The following is a 15,846-nucleotide window of genomic DNA, read 5'->3' on the forward strand; positions in this document are numbered from 1 at the left end:
AATCAGGCATTTAAGGACCTTTGAATCAGGTGAGTGGTCTTAACCGGAGCTAAACTGTGGCTATTTTAAGAGGTCAGCCCACCAGCATAATGTGTCATTTGTTTCCCCTGGCATGCGAGGTCTTACAGAGAGAGAGAGAAACACACACACACACACACACACACACACACACACACACACACACACACACACACACACACACAGATTTAATTTTTAGTGAAACTCATAACCACCAACTCTAAAAATTCTTGGCTACTGTTTGTAAAACCCATTAGACTCACACTTCTACTCGTTCTCCAAACAGGAAAAACTGTGCACACCGCAGACATTCCTGTAAGACAGAGCTGTGGGTTTTATTTTAAACAGCACTTTTTATCTACTGTCAACACAAGATCAACCTTGAAAAATAAAAGAAAAAAAAAGAAACCTGATCCAGCCATTTTCCTGTCAAACACAGAGTTGACTGAAGAATTGATTTAGTTGCTGAAAGTGGTGGAGATTTAGCTTCTTTTGAAGTCTGGGAGACAACGGTGGAGAAAGATGGTGACTGAATTAAAAAACTAAAAACTTGTGATTGTTTGTTTCTTCTTATCTTTCCAGGAGATCCCACTTTGGCAAACACTAATCAGAAATATACTAATTGAAGAAATGAAGGTGAGGCAATAACTGACAGGCTGTATATTTCCATATTATGAAATGACGTAAATAAATATCATATTCTGTACATCACCTCTAGACAGTAATAAATATATCACTCAGTATATTTAAGTACAATTTTGAGGTAGTTGGGGAATTTTTTCCTCTTTCATTCTTCTCTTCCACAACATGTCTGCAAGCTCACTGCGTTAATATTATTAGATTAAGATTTTACATATAATATGGACATTTTCTAAAATACAATCAGCTGTTAGGGCCAGCTTCAGGGAAATGCCTGTCTTAATATTAAGTGATTAAAGTTAGCTCCGCCTTGACCAGCAGCAACATTAAAATACTTCTGACGTGTTTAAGCATTAACAAAAATAATGCGGTTGTACTTTTTATAATAATTTATCAAACAGGCAACCTCCTTCTGCATTTTAAATACTTTTACCTTTGCTACTTTAAGTACATTTTTGCTATTTTTAGTGGAGTAATTTACATTGTTTTATTGCTACTTGCTGTCAAGTACTTCTTCCACTAAAGTCTGACTCCCTGGAACGTGAAGAGTGTTTCACAGTGTGTCAGAAAACAGCCTCTTTCCAGTCTTCACTTCATTCAGATCCTGAAAAAGTTAACATTATTTTGCATGAATGCGTCGCTCAGTGCTTTCATTGGCCAGAGATGAGACGTATGACCCCTTCCACCTTCTGCCATGGCAACTTGAAGGAACCGGAGCAGTGGGGACGTGGGAGGAGCGACGGCTTGAGGTCCAGGTGGTCGAGCCTGCGTAAAAACGCACCAAACGCACGCCAAACACTTACGAAATAGCGAGCGTCATTTAAAAAAACAAAGCTCGACCCCTCCAGCTCCTGGCACCTCTGTGAATGAATAAGCTGTGTGCGGAGAAAGCCTCCTGGATTTGCTGCTGCAGAAACAACCAGAAGAGCGGAACGCGCTTCGGTGGTGCGTCGCTGCGATCGCTCCGCTCCAGAAAACTGAGGCGGAATATTAAGTTTCTTTATTTTATCATTTTTTGGCCAAAGAAGGCAACTTTTTTAAAAGGTCAAGACGGCTTGTTTCAGCGACAAGAGGAAATATGTTCAAGAAAAGCAAGAGTAAAGTGCTGGTGGATTATGCGTCAGAGGAAGACGACATGTCCTGGCACTATCATCACTCCTACAAGGTAATGAGACGGATGGAAAGGACAGTCAGATTCACTGCTGACAATGACAAGCAGTTATGTTTCTGTGGCATAAAGATAAGGGACAGCTCTGTTAAGATGAGTTATTCCACTCATTCAGCCGACTGGATATTTCTGTTTTCTAGGAACAAATGTCAGGAAAACCACTCAAAAACACTATAAACCAGTTTTATTTTAAAAAGAGGCTTAAATGACTTGTTGAGATTTTTCTCACTGTGGGCCAACAAACACATTATTATGAAGTAAATTAATACTGAAGCCATTAAAAACTAGACGCAAAGCTACATAATGAGGCACAAAGCTGGTTTTCAGTCACACTTTTAAAATTTCCTCTCTTGACTTCTCCATTGAAGTTGCTGAAAAATACATCTTGTGCTTCTAAATTGAGATAGTGGAGCAGAGGGAGGAAGGGAAGGAGGAGGAGGAGGAGGAGGAGGACAAGTGCCCTAACTCAGAATGTCATGTCAGCTGAGGAGGAGAGTAACACCAAATGCTGAGAGGTCAAAGAAGAAAAAGCCCATTGTCTCCCCTGAAAGGACCAAACCAATGTTGACGTATGTTAGATGGATGCTGTACAACTGAAAGTATGTCAAACTCATGATCTCAGAGTGCTTCAGAGACAACACACACCCCGATGTACCACACAGTATTATTAGATTTATATAAACTACAGTAGACAGATGTTAGACTTTGCTGTGTTAATCTTTTGTGTCACTGAAAAAAGAATGATAAACACACTCTCTCTCTCTCTCTCTCTCTCTCTCTCTCTCTCTCTCTCTCTCTCTCTCACACACACACACACACACACACACACACTCCATACAAATCCACATTTCAAAGGTGCGCAGCAGTGTGTGAGGTCTGAGAGCCTCTGCATCATCTGTATCAGCACTTGCAAGCAGCTGGCCTCTGTCAAGGTGTTTGAGGGGGGGCATACAGGGGAGAATCCCTGATCTCTTTCTCACACACACACACACACACACACACACACACACACACACACACACACACACACACACACACACACACACACACACACACACACACACACACACACACGCACACACACACGTCATTGAGCAGTCCTGTGGAACATAGATCTGGTAGCCAGTGGAATTTAAATGGGACGAGTATGAGATGTTGACTTACTGTTGAATTCTTGTAATTTCTAGAATTCTTCATTGCGCTAAAATTTACAGTAAACCCGCAGAATCTCCTGACAGATATGCAAGTTAAAACTCACACTGTAGTGTTTCTTCATGAAGGTTGGAGTCTTGATGCAGTCAAAATAATCTGCTCTGCACACGTGGTAATCAGCTCGCCGTGTGTGTGATTAAAACTTCTTTAAACTGTGGAATGAGTCAAGGTCTGATGAGTAAATCAATACATTTATCCAGGACATTCATACTTTTCAAATTTCGTCAGAGAAGAAAAATATCTACAAGTTAAGCTTAAAGCATCATAAACCATGTCGGATTTTATTCACTGCCTGCAGCTCCTGCAGTGTATTGCTGCACAGCATTCACTGGATGTATAAATGTGTCATGTGGTCGGCAATCGGGAAAATCAACCAACACCGTTTCCCAGCATTTTTCATCTGTTGTTGTGATAATGTCGAGATCAGTGACCCTTGGCTGGCCTTTGTTGGGTTCTTAACTTCCACCCTGGGAACCAATGCATGTGGCCCTTACCTCTGAGGAGCTGCTTTCAGTTCAGCTTGTGGGACTCTGTTTCAGTGGTCACTGGACCCACTTTGGTCATAAGAGCTGGTCTGAGATCAGAGCAGCAACTTCTCCTCAGAATTCCTGGGAAAGTCATCTGGGAGGTCTCCTTGTGTTGCCATGGCATTAAAGTACATCCAGGGGTCAGGGGTTGGATCATAAAATGTCGTAAACACAGAGATGAGGCAGATCCAGTCCAGCAGCGATACAGGATGAAGCCAGGAGAAAAAGTTATGATAACACAGTCTGGACATGCAGGCTTTTCCTTCCCCTCATTCAAATCACAGCACCCACACTGATCACCCGGGAGAGGGGGTGGAGGGTTAAGATTATCTGTTTAGCTTTCATTCTTTTGGAGGTCCAGAAGTCACCAAATATAATCAAACATGTCAAACTAAATTAGAAAAATGTTTAAAGCGACAAGAAAAGTTGGGACGTTGTGCAAAACATGAATAAAAAGAGAATTCAATCATCTGTAAATGAGTATTCCTGCGCTCACGCAGTAAAATCCTTCATACAATCATGTGTTCACAAAGTGGTGAACCTCGCTCCGTCCTTGCTTGTGAACAACTGAGCCTTTCAAGGCCTTTTACCCAATCATAATACTCTCACCTGTTACCAATGAGTCGATTACCTGTGGAACGTCCCAACAGGTGTGTTGGTGCCATTACATTCAGAATAAGCACATATTTACAAAAATCGATTAAGCTGATGAGGTTAAACAAAACAACATGGAAAAGCGTGACAATTTCCCACAATGCAAGTCAACTCATTCATATTATTTATCTTGTCTGACAGTTCAAAACCCAAATGCAGTATAGACTGTACCATTAAGTATGTTAATACATTAAGAAAATCTGAGAAGCTGGAACCAGTAAATTGCTGTTATTTTTGTTAGAGGATTGACTTAAACAATTAATTGATTATCTAAATTGTTACCAGTTCACTTTCTAACAATTGAATAATCAGTGTCAGAGATGTTTTGTTGAATTAAGACAGATTCAGGTACAATAACATCTATGAAATAAAGCTCTTTGTCAGGGGGAAACAGCATAAGAGCACAATGAGTAGGTTGTGGTAAAATCAGAATCAGAATCAGAAATCCTTTATTAATCCCAGAGGGGAAATTGTTTTCAGTGCAGTGCTCCTTACAGGAATGGAATTGGAATAAAATTAGAAAAGAATTCCATTCCTAATTTTATTCTTTTTTATTCAGGTACAATAACATCGATGAAATAAATCTCTTTGTCAGGGGGAAACAGCATAAGAGCACAATGGGTAGGCTGTGTTAAAATATACCACAGCATATGAACAGAAGGTGGACAAAAAAACAGATACACCTGACTTTTTAATTCAATACAATAAAATCACCTTTCAATAAATGCCTTTATTTATCCAGAGAGGTTTCACACCTGGAAACTGCAGAACAACCACAGTCTTTGGTTCAGTTTGGTTCAGCGGCCTTCAGCTCTTATCTTGGTGTGCAAAGTCACTCAGTCCACCTCTGTTACTTTGTCTGACTCTTGCACAAAGTATTATCTTCTCAAATCACTTGACCAAAATGTAATATTCACTTAAAGCCACAACAAAGTACAGTAGGTCTCGTCCCTTGGACTTTTCACTCCCTGATATATCTGTTAATGCTCAAGGCAGAACAGGTGATTTACATGTCATGCCGGTCAAATGAGTTGAGACTGTGTCCAGACAGACGCAGACAGAGAGCAGCAGGCAGACAGACACAGACAGACAAAGGGATAATACATCCATAGTCACGCTGAAGAAAAGAGGGAGACCACAAAATGCAGGATTTGAAGTTAATATCTGTCCTCCCTCCACAGCGCTCAAGGGCGACTGCAGCCCAGACCCTGTGCAGCTTGCTTTCTCACCACTCACTCTCTATTGAAGTTCGGGCTCTGAGAGGCAGCTGTGAGCTCGCAGGAGGTGCGTGTGCCTGTTTGCCCGTGGCTTAAAGCGGTAACACACCTGAATACTTCAATAACGCCACTCTAAATCCACCATTGGGAGCTCTCTTTGTGAAGTGGGATCGTGAGAGCGCAGATCAGGCCTGAGCACAAACTTCAGACGGCCTCACATCTAAATCATTAGTGGTGAGGATGAGAAGGGTAAAGCTGAGTGGATCATCTGCCGAAGGGGAGAGGGTTAAAATGGTGGAAATCAAACGTTTGTGAGTTCTGTCTCTGAAGATCAAACCAAATCATCACGACGGAGCTTTTTTTTTACATTTAAAGCGAGTTCGTCGCTGTGAAAAAGTATAATTATCAGCTTTCTTACCGAGGCTTAGTTTTAAAGGTCGACGCCACTCTCATATCTACGCTAAAGGTGATGCTGCAGCCAGGAGATGTTAGCTTAGCTTAGCACCAAGACGGGAAACAGCAAGCCAGGCTCTGACAGAAAGACAAAGACCACGATTTGTTGATAAATGAGATACACTGTGTTTATTAGTGAGCTTTAGCGATAAGGAATTTGCTTTAGGGGAAAGCAAATAAGTACATTTGCCAAAATGTTGAACTATTTAAGCATATTTGGTCTGGTGTATTTTCTGAGTGCCTGGGTTTGGAGAATGTCGAGTACTGATGCTGTCCAGTGGCTTTTGGAATCTACTGTTGGTGCTCTGATATTGAAATTCACCGCGCGTCTTCACTGCCTAGTAATCTGTCTTTTTTCAAGACAACACCACGCTAAAATTTACACACTTGACACACAGACTCAGTCAAAGAGGGAAAGAGAGACAGACTGAGGGAAAAATGGCCCCCTGAGGTGTGAAAGCAGAACTCTTGCTTTCTGTTGTCTGGACAGTTTTTTTTTTTTTTCAGAGACACTACTCTCTTTCCTGAATCTCCTCCCCTCACTCTCTCCCTCTGTTCCAAGATGTTAATGCTTTTATGCTCTAACAGTAGTCGGCAATCAGTTTGTGTGAGTGTGTGTGTGTGTGTGTCTTTGATCAGCTCAGGTGGCGGAGACCCAGCAGACTTTGCTCAGACATGTCCAACCACCGTTTCTCCTCCCCGTCTCATGGAGTCGTTAGGTGTTAGAAGTCCTTACAGCTTTGATCATTTCACAGGAATTCTGGCTCCACTTCAGTAATCTCAGGCTCAGCTGCACGTCTGATGACTTCTTGCTGCCCTCTCCTTATGATTTAACGTTTTTAAGTCTTTTGGAGCAAGTCCAAGCTTTAGCAGGTGAAGCGCATGTCTGTGACTACAGTCAAAATGGACTGAAACAGATCTTCATGAGTGGCACAATGAGGTTTAACCCTCAGTGTAACAGCAGCAGGTTTTGAAAAAACTTTGTTGCTTTGTGCACAGAATGAATCCATATAAATTACGGTGCAGTTACCATAATCTGTTTGCTGCAGTTGCTTTAATTCAAGATGTGGGGCTGCGAGAGGCCTGCCTGAAGCTGTCTCATTTACTCTCTGCTAGTTCTGGGATTTTATTAGGGCACAAATTAGAACGTTTTTGCTTTATGGGGAGTCAAGTCTTCATAATTCAATAAGATTCAACTTTCTTGTCACCACACTTCTGGACAAGAAAACGTAGGCTGATGTGACTTTCTGACAAAAGACAGAAGAACTGAAGAAAAAAGAAGGAAGTTGTATAAAAAGGTAAATAATGATAGAATTAATTAACATAATGTCCAACTCATGTTAAAACTTCATTTTTGTAAATTAAGTCTAAGACAGGTCGATAGCAATGTGTATTCATTAAACATTATCACGATTATTATTAGAATCATAGCACTTATCAAAACAAACTCTCAAAGTGCTTCACATGAAATAATCAAAACAATGAAACTATTACACAAATATTCCATGGAAAATGAAAAAAAAAAAAAAAAAAGAAAAACCCGGAGACTGAAGGACAATGGGACCAAAATAACTCCACTCATATACCCAAATAGTGTCATATACTGATGGCGCAGTAGGTCATGAATTTGTTTTCTCTCTCTTTTGTTTAAATCTGCCCTCTGAGTTCTGTGGCTTCCCCTCATCCTCCCCAGCCCTCCATCCATCCATCCCTCCATCTCACCATCCAAACACGGCGTGTTTATGTTACAGCTTTAAAAAGGCTGCCCACTCTTTTACAGGAAAGCCTGCACACACACACACACACACACACGTGCACACACACACGCACTTCCCTGTGCCACAAAGTGTGGATGGTGTTTGTATTTGGGGGGTTGCTGTTTGTGTTAACTCTCTGCTGCTGTGTGTGTGTGTGTGTGTGTGTGTGTGTGTGTCTCTCAGGACAAAGACATAGAAGGAGAGGAAGAGGAGGAGGACGCTGTCTCTGCAGTCTCCAAGGTAAATAGCACAACTTCACAGCTACTGGGACACAACACAGACACAAACACAACATTGGCCTCCAAACATATTCTCCATATCCTTTGATTAACCTCAATGCTCCCAGTGCGCTCACAGCTTCTCGCTGTCAGATGACCAGAAAGTGTTTGATGGTGCATCTGAAGTAAAGCTGCAGTGTTTATCTGTAAACACGCCGGCCTTCAGCTGCCGTCCCCTGCTTTATCTGTGACCCTGTCGCTGGAAGAAGTCTTATTTGTCGTTAATGTGCATGTGTGTGTGCATGTTATCGTTGAGGTCACTGTAGTTTAGGATAAAGATTTAAAGGATAATTCTGGTTTACTGCAACGTCTGTTCGCAGTTTTAACCGCCATCAAAGTCAGAAGGCACAAAAAACACAAGCTGTCAGATGATCATACAAGTTTTAAACAAACCCTCAGACTGATTAGTCGAGTTTAGTCAACTATCAACCGTCTGTTGCAAACATCCGTCACAGTTTACAGACCAGCTTCCTGACTGCTGTAATTGTGTGCACAGTTTTCAAATCCTTCACCGAGTCTGTTTTAACCTTTTGTTTGATTCCTTGCTCTGGGAACCTCACGGCGAGACAAAAATCGTTTGTCCAGTGTTGTTTAAGTAGCCAGCAAAATGATTGGCGTGCAGCAGTTTTCTTTAGCAGATATCTGTGACAGGCGAGGTGGAGGCACAGTTGATCTTGGCCAGCTCTGACCAACTACTCCTGGAGGAATTTGTTCTTCTCCCTTCTGGGTCCAGATACAGGTCCCTGTTTTCCTTTGTTGCAAGTGTAATAAACTTGCACTAAACCTCAACTTTATCATGGATACCATTGCAATGGTTTGATGCTTGATACTAACAAGCAGATGTCTTTTTACTTGGCTAACCGATGAATCTCACATGTCCTCTTGTACGTTGTGCTCATGTTTTTGCCCTCTGCTGTGAATCAGATTTCCCCTTGAAGGGCAATACAAATCTGACCTGAACATTTCAGGTTCACACAGTTTCAGTTTCACCTTTGTTTCCATCCATTCAGGTCCATGTTTGAGTTTTTTGTTGGGATGCTACTCTTTCAGTAAAGAGTAAAAGATGGGATATGGTCAACATATCTGGCCTGATTTATAAAAATGCTGTTTGATAAGCTAAACTCAAGGGTATTTAAATTACATTTCACCAAAACATCCCATTATACCTCAAATTACAAAAAGTTATGACAATAATGTTTGACTGCATGACCAAATAACTTTGCGTAATTGGATCAAACTCTGAACTGCATGACTCTACTAACACTTAAACACAAGTTCAGTCACATCTACATTTACAAAGAATAGGCCGTTTAATTTAACATATCATTTGGCCCCTAAAACTGTTATTTTGGCATTTATGTTGCTTCAATTTTAAGGATTTAGGAGGTGTTTCGGCTGACTGTTGATTGTTTGAAACACAGATGAGTGCCAAAACAAGATCCAGGGAGTATCTCTTTAAGGTTTGCCAAATCTTTAGATGAACAGCTTGCATTATTAAGTGAAGATGGTTGGTGGTAAAGCTGGTAAATGGTGGCCTTTGTGTGTGCAGGCAACTTCATTTGCAGCTGTGCCCACTCCAAACAAAGTGTGTGTGTGAGGGAGATTATGTGCTGTATCTTTGTTCATGAGAGATGATCTGCACTGACAACAAGCCTTTACTCACAGGTGTGGTCAAGTCTGAACTCTTCTGACCTTGTAGAGCTTGAGGGTAAACCTTAAATAATGTATTATCTTTGAACTCTGGCTGGGGTCCCGCTGCATGTATAGCTACTTGAGGCAACTCAGTTCACAGAACATATTTCACAACCTGTCCTGTTTGTGAGGATACGGGTAGCTGTGCGGGAGAAGGGAAGGAAACGTGGCATTCTTTCGAGGAGCTGGGCCTTTTGGATGGGAACAATCACCGTGGAAGAAAAACAAGGCTGAAAATAGCCACAGACTGCTCTGACACTGTGGAGGGCTACAGTTCTTCCACTATCGGTTGTTCTATGCTCATATTAGGGCACACAAAGTGGACGTGGAGGCCTGGAAGTGGAAGTTACCTTTCACTGTGAAAGGCTGATTCCATTTCTAGGTGTTTCATTTGACTGGGCTGTATGACCATTTTCCAACAAAAAATTCATCAAGCTGCATCAAGTTCCATAAGCATTCTTGATTTTGCCCATATACAACATATACAGTATTTCATAAACAGATGTCAAAAGGACTTACTGCACTGCGTCATGATGTGATTCACTGCTATGCTAGCGGCTAAACTGACACAGTAGCTGTCGTTTGTTAAACGGAAGAAATCTAACTTGGGAAATGTGGTTATTCACTTTCTCACTGAGAGTTCAGTGAGAAAATCAATGCCATTCTTATGTCTTTATGGTAAATACTATATGCAGCTACAGCCAGTTAGCTTAGCTTAGCATAAAGACTGGGAAAAGGGGGAAATGGCTAGCCTAGCTGGTCTAGTTTTAACTTTTAAACTTTGGTTACAGTGTGTTCATAATGACACAGTGGCATAAAGACACAACACCCTTCTCTTGTGTGGGATCACTGAGACGTAGCATAAGCATGTATAATTCCAGCATACAATCAAATGACTAATCAATAAAAAAGACAGATTTATAGAAAGAAAAAGAAAGCAACAAATGCTGTAGATGGATCAGAATTCATTGAAAGTACATGCAGAGCCTCTGATACCTGAAGTTGAGGCTTTCACTCCAAAAGCAATGATCTGGTTGCTGCTCTAAAAAAATGTGTTGTGTCTGATAACCACAACTGGCAATATTTCCTAATTCCATTGCCTCTTTAATCTCCCAGCTTCCATCTCTGGGGTATGGATGGAAGAATTTGGCCCAATAAGAGCTCTATTGTTCTGCCAGGCGTGGATCAGTAGGAAAGGCTCCCCCATACAGCGAACCCCAGCGAGCTGCTTGGTTTACCTACGGTGCTTTTTGGCCGGAGAGATTACTGGGCACTGAGCTGCTTTGGATCCAGAGGCCTGGAGGTTAATGCTGAAGAGAATGGTGAATAGGCAGGCCTCTGTATGTGCACACATGCATGCATGCACATACACAGCTGGAATTTAGCTCCACACACATACACACAGATACACTCAATCTGTTTTTGGCATCTCTGGTTTCTGCTCTGCAAAGCTCGAGCTACAGCAAATCCGAGCCACGGTTTACACTTGACGGCACACAGGAAACAAGAGGCAGAGCGAGGAGAGAGATAGAAAGAGTAGAGACAGGGTGTGGAAAAAGCTGAAACCAAAATGCTGTAAATATTTTTGGATGATGAAAAAGAAAACTGGAAACAGCGTTCTTGCCCTCAGGCATGCGCATAACGATGAGAGGTGAGAGGAGGATGTGATTTGAGCAACAGTGCCTGTCTCCTTACGAGATACCAAAGTTAGGCTGAGCGAAATCCATCAAATGTCACATAGTTTTGAACACAAGGAGAGATCAAAAGTGGGTGTAGCCCGTATACCGGCGGAACAAGCTGTTCAGTATAAGCTCATGTTATTTAAACTGTGGCATTCTGAAGCTTGATCTCAGACCTGATGACAGATCTTATTGTACGTGTTCCTGTTTGGTTTGAGGAATGGCTGCTTTCATGTCCAGCTAGTTGTTTGTTTGTGGTAGCCACTGTCACATCCTCTGGTCTTGAACACAGAGAATGAATCAGGAGAGATGAAACGTGCGTGTTGGTGTCCTGCATGCATGCATGCGCCTCCCAGACAGGTAAAATATGGAAACAAAAGAAACCGTTTACAGGGGTCGCCAAGGTCAGGTGCATTCATCACATAACAGTGAGTACTGAGAGTGTTTTGATAACAGTAAAGCAAAGGCTTGTACGGATGTAGGAGTAAATGTTATGACCTTGACAATTGACATTGGGAATTCTTCCCAGGCATGAGGAGAAACAGAGCCAAAAGTGAGTTCCATAATTGATGTGGAGGGCGGTATCTGTACTCGGTGGAAAGCTGCAAGGGCAGGGAGGAATTTTGATACGATGGGGGAGTCTGGGGGAGTTTCAGAGGAAGTGGAGGGTCTTCCACTGGAATGTGCCGTACGTTGGTGCCAAGTCAATGCCATTCAAACTCTCTCTCTCTATTTATTGACCGTACCATTGTAAATTACCTCAAAGAAGTAGTTTGATATAATATCAGTTATATACAGTAAATATGATGCTACAGCAAGCAGTCGGTTAGCTTAGCTTAGCACAAAGACTGGAAAAGGGGAAACCATGAGCCTGACTCTATTCAAAGAAGGCACCTGCTAGTGGAGAAACTTCCGGGCAAGAAATAGTCCCATCGTAAAACCACAACATGTCGTTGTTAGACTTCGGTTCGGTTTTTCTACGCTGAATTAGACATAGCTCATTAGAATTCATGTTCTTTACCAGCACTACCAGGTTGATTTTTTAAGTGCCAGGCTAGCTGTTTCCCAGTTTGCATTAAGATAAGATAGCTAGCAGCTGACCAGTTAGCTTAGCTTGACCCCATCTCTTGTCTGTATAGTGACTATGAAGCTAAATCCCAGACTTCATATTTAGGGTAAAACGGCTCAGTTGTCATTCAGCCTACTTTGCTTTTTGTACAGATTATCCAAAAAGATGTAACTTGTGAATTACAGAGTTGAAGGTGCTGCAGCCTTCACCCTATTTCCAGTCCAGTCTTTGTGCTAAGCTAACCAACTGCTGGCAGTTTCTTCATATTTACCATAGAGTCAAGAGAGTGGCAGCAATCTGTCCAGCTCTCTGCAAAAAAGCACAATTCCCTTACTTGAAGGATCCTTGAAGGATGCTGCACAAAAAATATTTTGTCTTGATGCGTGTGCTACTGATTGAAATGCATGATGATGATGATGATGATGGATGCATAAATGATTGATCAGTAAGGCTGTTTTATTTAAGAGAAGCTGACTTTTATGTAATCAGCCTCTTTGGGGAGCATCAATAACTCACAGGCGCCAGAAACAATAAGCCAACATGCAGCAGATGAAGGTAATCATTTTAGTTCTGAAATTCAAAATCAAACGCTCTCTTGTGTGGTGGTTTCTGTCAGGAGGCCAAGGTGAAGAAGATCATGTCCAAGAAAGAGAGGAAGGAGAAGAAAATGTTCTCCTCCAAAGATGACGAGCACTTCTTGTTGACCGGGGTTAAGCTGGCTGACCGCAGAGGGTGAGGTTTCACACACTGTATATTCACTTTTATCATGATGTTGCTCCATGTGCTCCCCCCATGTTTTGACACAATTATGTTCAGTTTGTCATTTTGGCTTCGTTTATCACACAGGCTGGAACCAGCTAGCCAGAAAATGTGCCTCCGAACACCCCCCATTTATGCCTTTCGAGAGAACTAGACTCATTTCAAATTAAAGTGGATTTACCAAGCTGGTTATTATACTGTAAGCCATGGGAAGGACCAATGTATGGCAGGGCTGTTGCACTGGATTGCAATTGATTATATAGGTGTACCTAATAAAGTGGCCACAGAGTGTAATTTAAAGTCTGTTGCAGAGCATTTCAGATTGTCACCTCAGCCTGAGCGAGGTGAAAGTTACTGATTATTTTACAGCAAGATTAGCTATGTGTAACTGCTAAATATACTGGTGGCAAGCATTGAAAATGTACGTCAGGCCTGGTTCACATCATTGTCAGGGGCCATTAATGCTTAAGTGTGTGTAGCAAAACTGTTTACATGCTTGATTAGAAATAATGGAGTCATGTCCAACCACTTGAATTTGTTTATATGTAAGTCAGAGCTTCATTTGCCAGCAGTTGTTAACTTTCAGGCCTCCTGAGGAAGTGGAACATGTATGAAGAGGAAAAGCTAAATTAATCACTCCTCTGTGACAAACAACAGGGAATTCCTGTACAATGGCTTGCTGCACTGAGAAACTTCCACCCTCCAGTGTAAAGACGTCTCACGCACACCCACCCATTCATATTAATAGTTAAAATGTGAGCCGTCAACAGGTGATGCTATACGCTGAAAGTTTGTGCTTCTCTTACTCTTCCTGGTTCTCTCTACAGGTCACACAAGAAAATCAAGGATGATGAGAAGGAGAAGGAAAAGAAGGACAAACCAGAGAAGGGCCACTGTTTCTGGGAGAGCGTCACCATGACGATGAGGCAAATCTCACCCACCAAAAAACTGGAGAAGATGGAGGGCTGGGAGCCGCCTCGCCTGGAGAACTTGACTGAGACTGGGACTGAAGAAGCCCCAGAGGATAAGAGCCAAAAAGGGGACTCGCCAGTGTCCTTCGCCGACTCTCTAGGCCTCCCATTGGAATTGGCCTCCTGGGCAGGCCGGGGTCTTGAGGAGGACTCCTCCCGCTATGCTAACCTGTCGGACTCCAAGGATTCAACAGCCGCCGTCAGGTGGACAGCCCGCGCCAAAGTCAAGCTGGCCGGCATCAGCAGGATGAGCAGAGGGATTGTGTCAGAGAGCGCTTGGGAGGGCTTTAAATAGTAGCCATTTTAACTTTGACACCTTCCCTCTTCACCCATGTACCATCAATAAAGATGAAGACCTGAACCAAATATCTGCTTGTCTCTGTAGTCTAGTTCAGGACGAAGCCAGTGTTAATTCCAACTGGTATTGAGACGCTGTAGTCAAGCCATGAACATGAGAGTCAACACATGACGTTTGTTCTTCTTATTATTTGAACCTTTAAGTCCTTGAAAACTGTATATGTCAGCTTGATCAAGGGGCCGTCTTGGCACGACTGCCACTTCTGAATAGTTGACATAAACAAATAAAAGCCTTAAACTACTGTACCATTTTAACTGTGATATCCACCGGCCTGAGTTCAGATCATCTATATTGCCAAGATATGAGAAGAATGATTTTATTATTGTGGCTGTCGATAGTAGAGAATCACTGAAGAATATGCAAACCTGCTGCTGAAGACTTGATGTTGGTTTCCACTTCCTCTCTGAGGGAAGAATGTGAGTCTTAGCTGAGACTTATACATAAATAATGGGCTTAAAATCTGTGCAATCATGTTTGTATGTGTGTGAAAGAGGGGTTAAAGAGGAGAGGAGGTGAGTTTGTGGATTGACATGCACCCACGTTTGTTTTAGTGAATCGCAGCTGGCGTGGAAAAAGGAGATGTGACGCTCTGTTGTTGTGTTAGGAACATGTGGAGGTGAGAAATCAAAGCAACCCCCAGTGTCATAGACTGATACATGTTCAAATCTGATGCTGAGTAATGTTTATATGTGTGATGATCAAAGGCCAAACTCTGTGAAAAGCAGTGAGTCCACGCATCTGTGAAGTGCCTTTTATCAACACAATGACACCATGCATTTACTGTAAATTTGAACTAGACCAAATCAGAGCACAAACCTGCTGTGCTCATCACAATGTCTACTCGGGTGCAGGTGGGTCATCCCAGCATGCATCTGTGCTGTACCAGCCTTTGAAATACTTCCCGGTTTCCAGTTACAAACCAGATGTCATTGGGTTAGTGTGCTACATTATAAAAAGCTGGTCAGTCGCTTAAAGCATATCTTTATATTGTATAAGACTGAGACAATGTAGAGTGTTAGTTATGAGTTATGAGAAACTTCATGCCACTGGTCTTTGCTTTAATCTGTCAACTGAAATCCTTTGATACTGAAGTCTGCTTCACTGCAGCCAGATGTGTACACAGATACAGGTCCACTTCCAGGGATGCCTGTATCCTGTATTTATTCACTTAAAGGCTTGGTCACATTTTCTCAAGCAGAATAAAGATTTAGTTTGACTGTGTGGCTCTACTTCTTTCAACAGTTTGCAGTCCTCGACACCTTGATTTACCGGACTTTGCTGATATCGTGGCCAAAACAGAAAGTCTACCAAAGTTCTTCATCAGCAAGCATTTAGAAGTGCACAGTTCCCACAGAAATTATCATTCTGTTAAAAAACAAAAACAAAAAATGCTTT

General features: G+C 42.1%; 1 protein-coding gene across 1 annotated transcript; it reads left to right on the top strand.

Annotated features, from left to right (window-relative positions):
- The first annotated feature begins 1,384 nt into the window (after positions 1–1,384).
- LOC139347639 (testis development-related protein) lies at positions 1,385–15,668 on the top strand. Its single transcript, XM_070987368.1, has 4 exons — positions 1,385–1,822; positions 7,829–7,885; positions 12,980–13,095; positions 13,950–15,668. Exons 1-4 carry the CDS (start codon positions 1,736–1,738, stop codon positions 14,386–14,388), a joined length of 699 nt encoding a protein of 232 aa, XP_070843469.1. The 5' UTR covers positions 1,385–1,735; the 3' UTR covers positions 14,389–15,668.
- The last annotated feature ends 178 nt before the right edge of the window (positions 15,669–15,846 follow it).

This window comes from Chaetodon trifascialis, chromosome 19 (genome assembly GCF_039877785.1).
Source record: "Chaetodon trifascialis isolate fChaTrf1 chromosome 19, fChaTrf1.hap1, whole genome shotgun sequence".
Lineage (NCBI taxonomy): Eukaryota > Metazoa > Chordata > Actinopteri > Chaetodontiformes > Chaetodontidae > Chaetodon > Chaetodon trifascialis.

Coding starts and splice junctions, on each gene's coding strand:
- LOC139347639 (XM_070987368.1), top strand. CDS start 1,736: ATGTTCAAGAAAAGCAAGAGTAAAGTGCTGGTGGATTATGCGTCAGAG. Junction 1,823..7,828: donor ACTATCATCACTCCTACAAG/GTAATGAGACGG, acceptor TGTGTCTCTCAG/GACAAAGACATAGAAGGAGA. Junction 13,096..13,949: donor AAGCTGGCTGACCGCAGAGG/GTGAGGTTTCAC, acceptor TTCTCTCTACAG/GTCACACAAGAAAATCAAGG.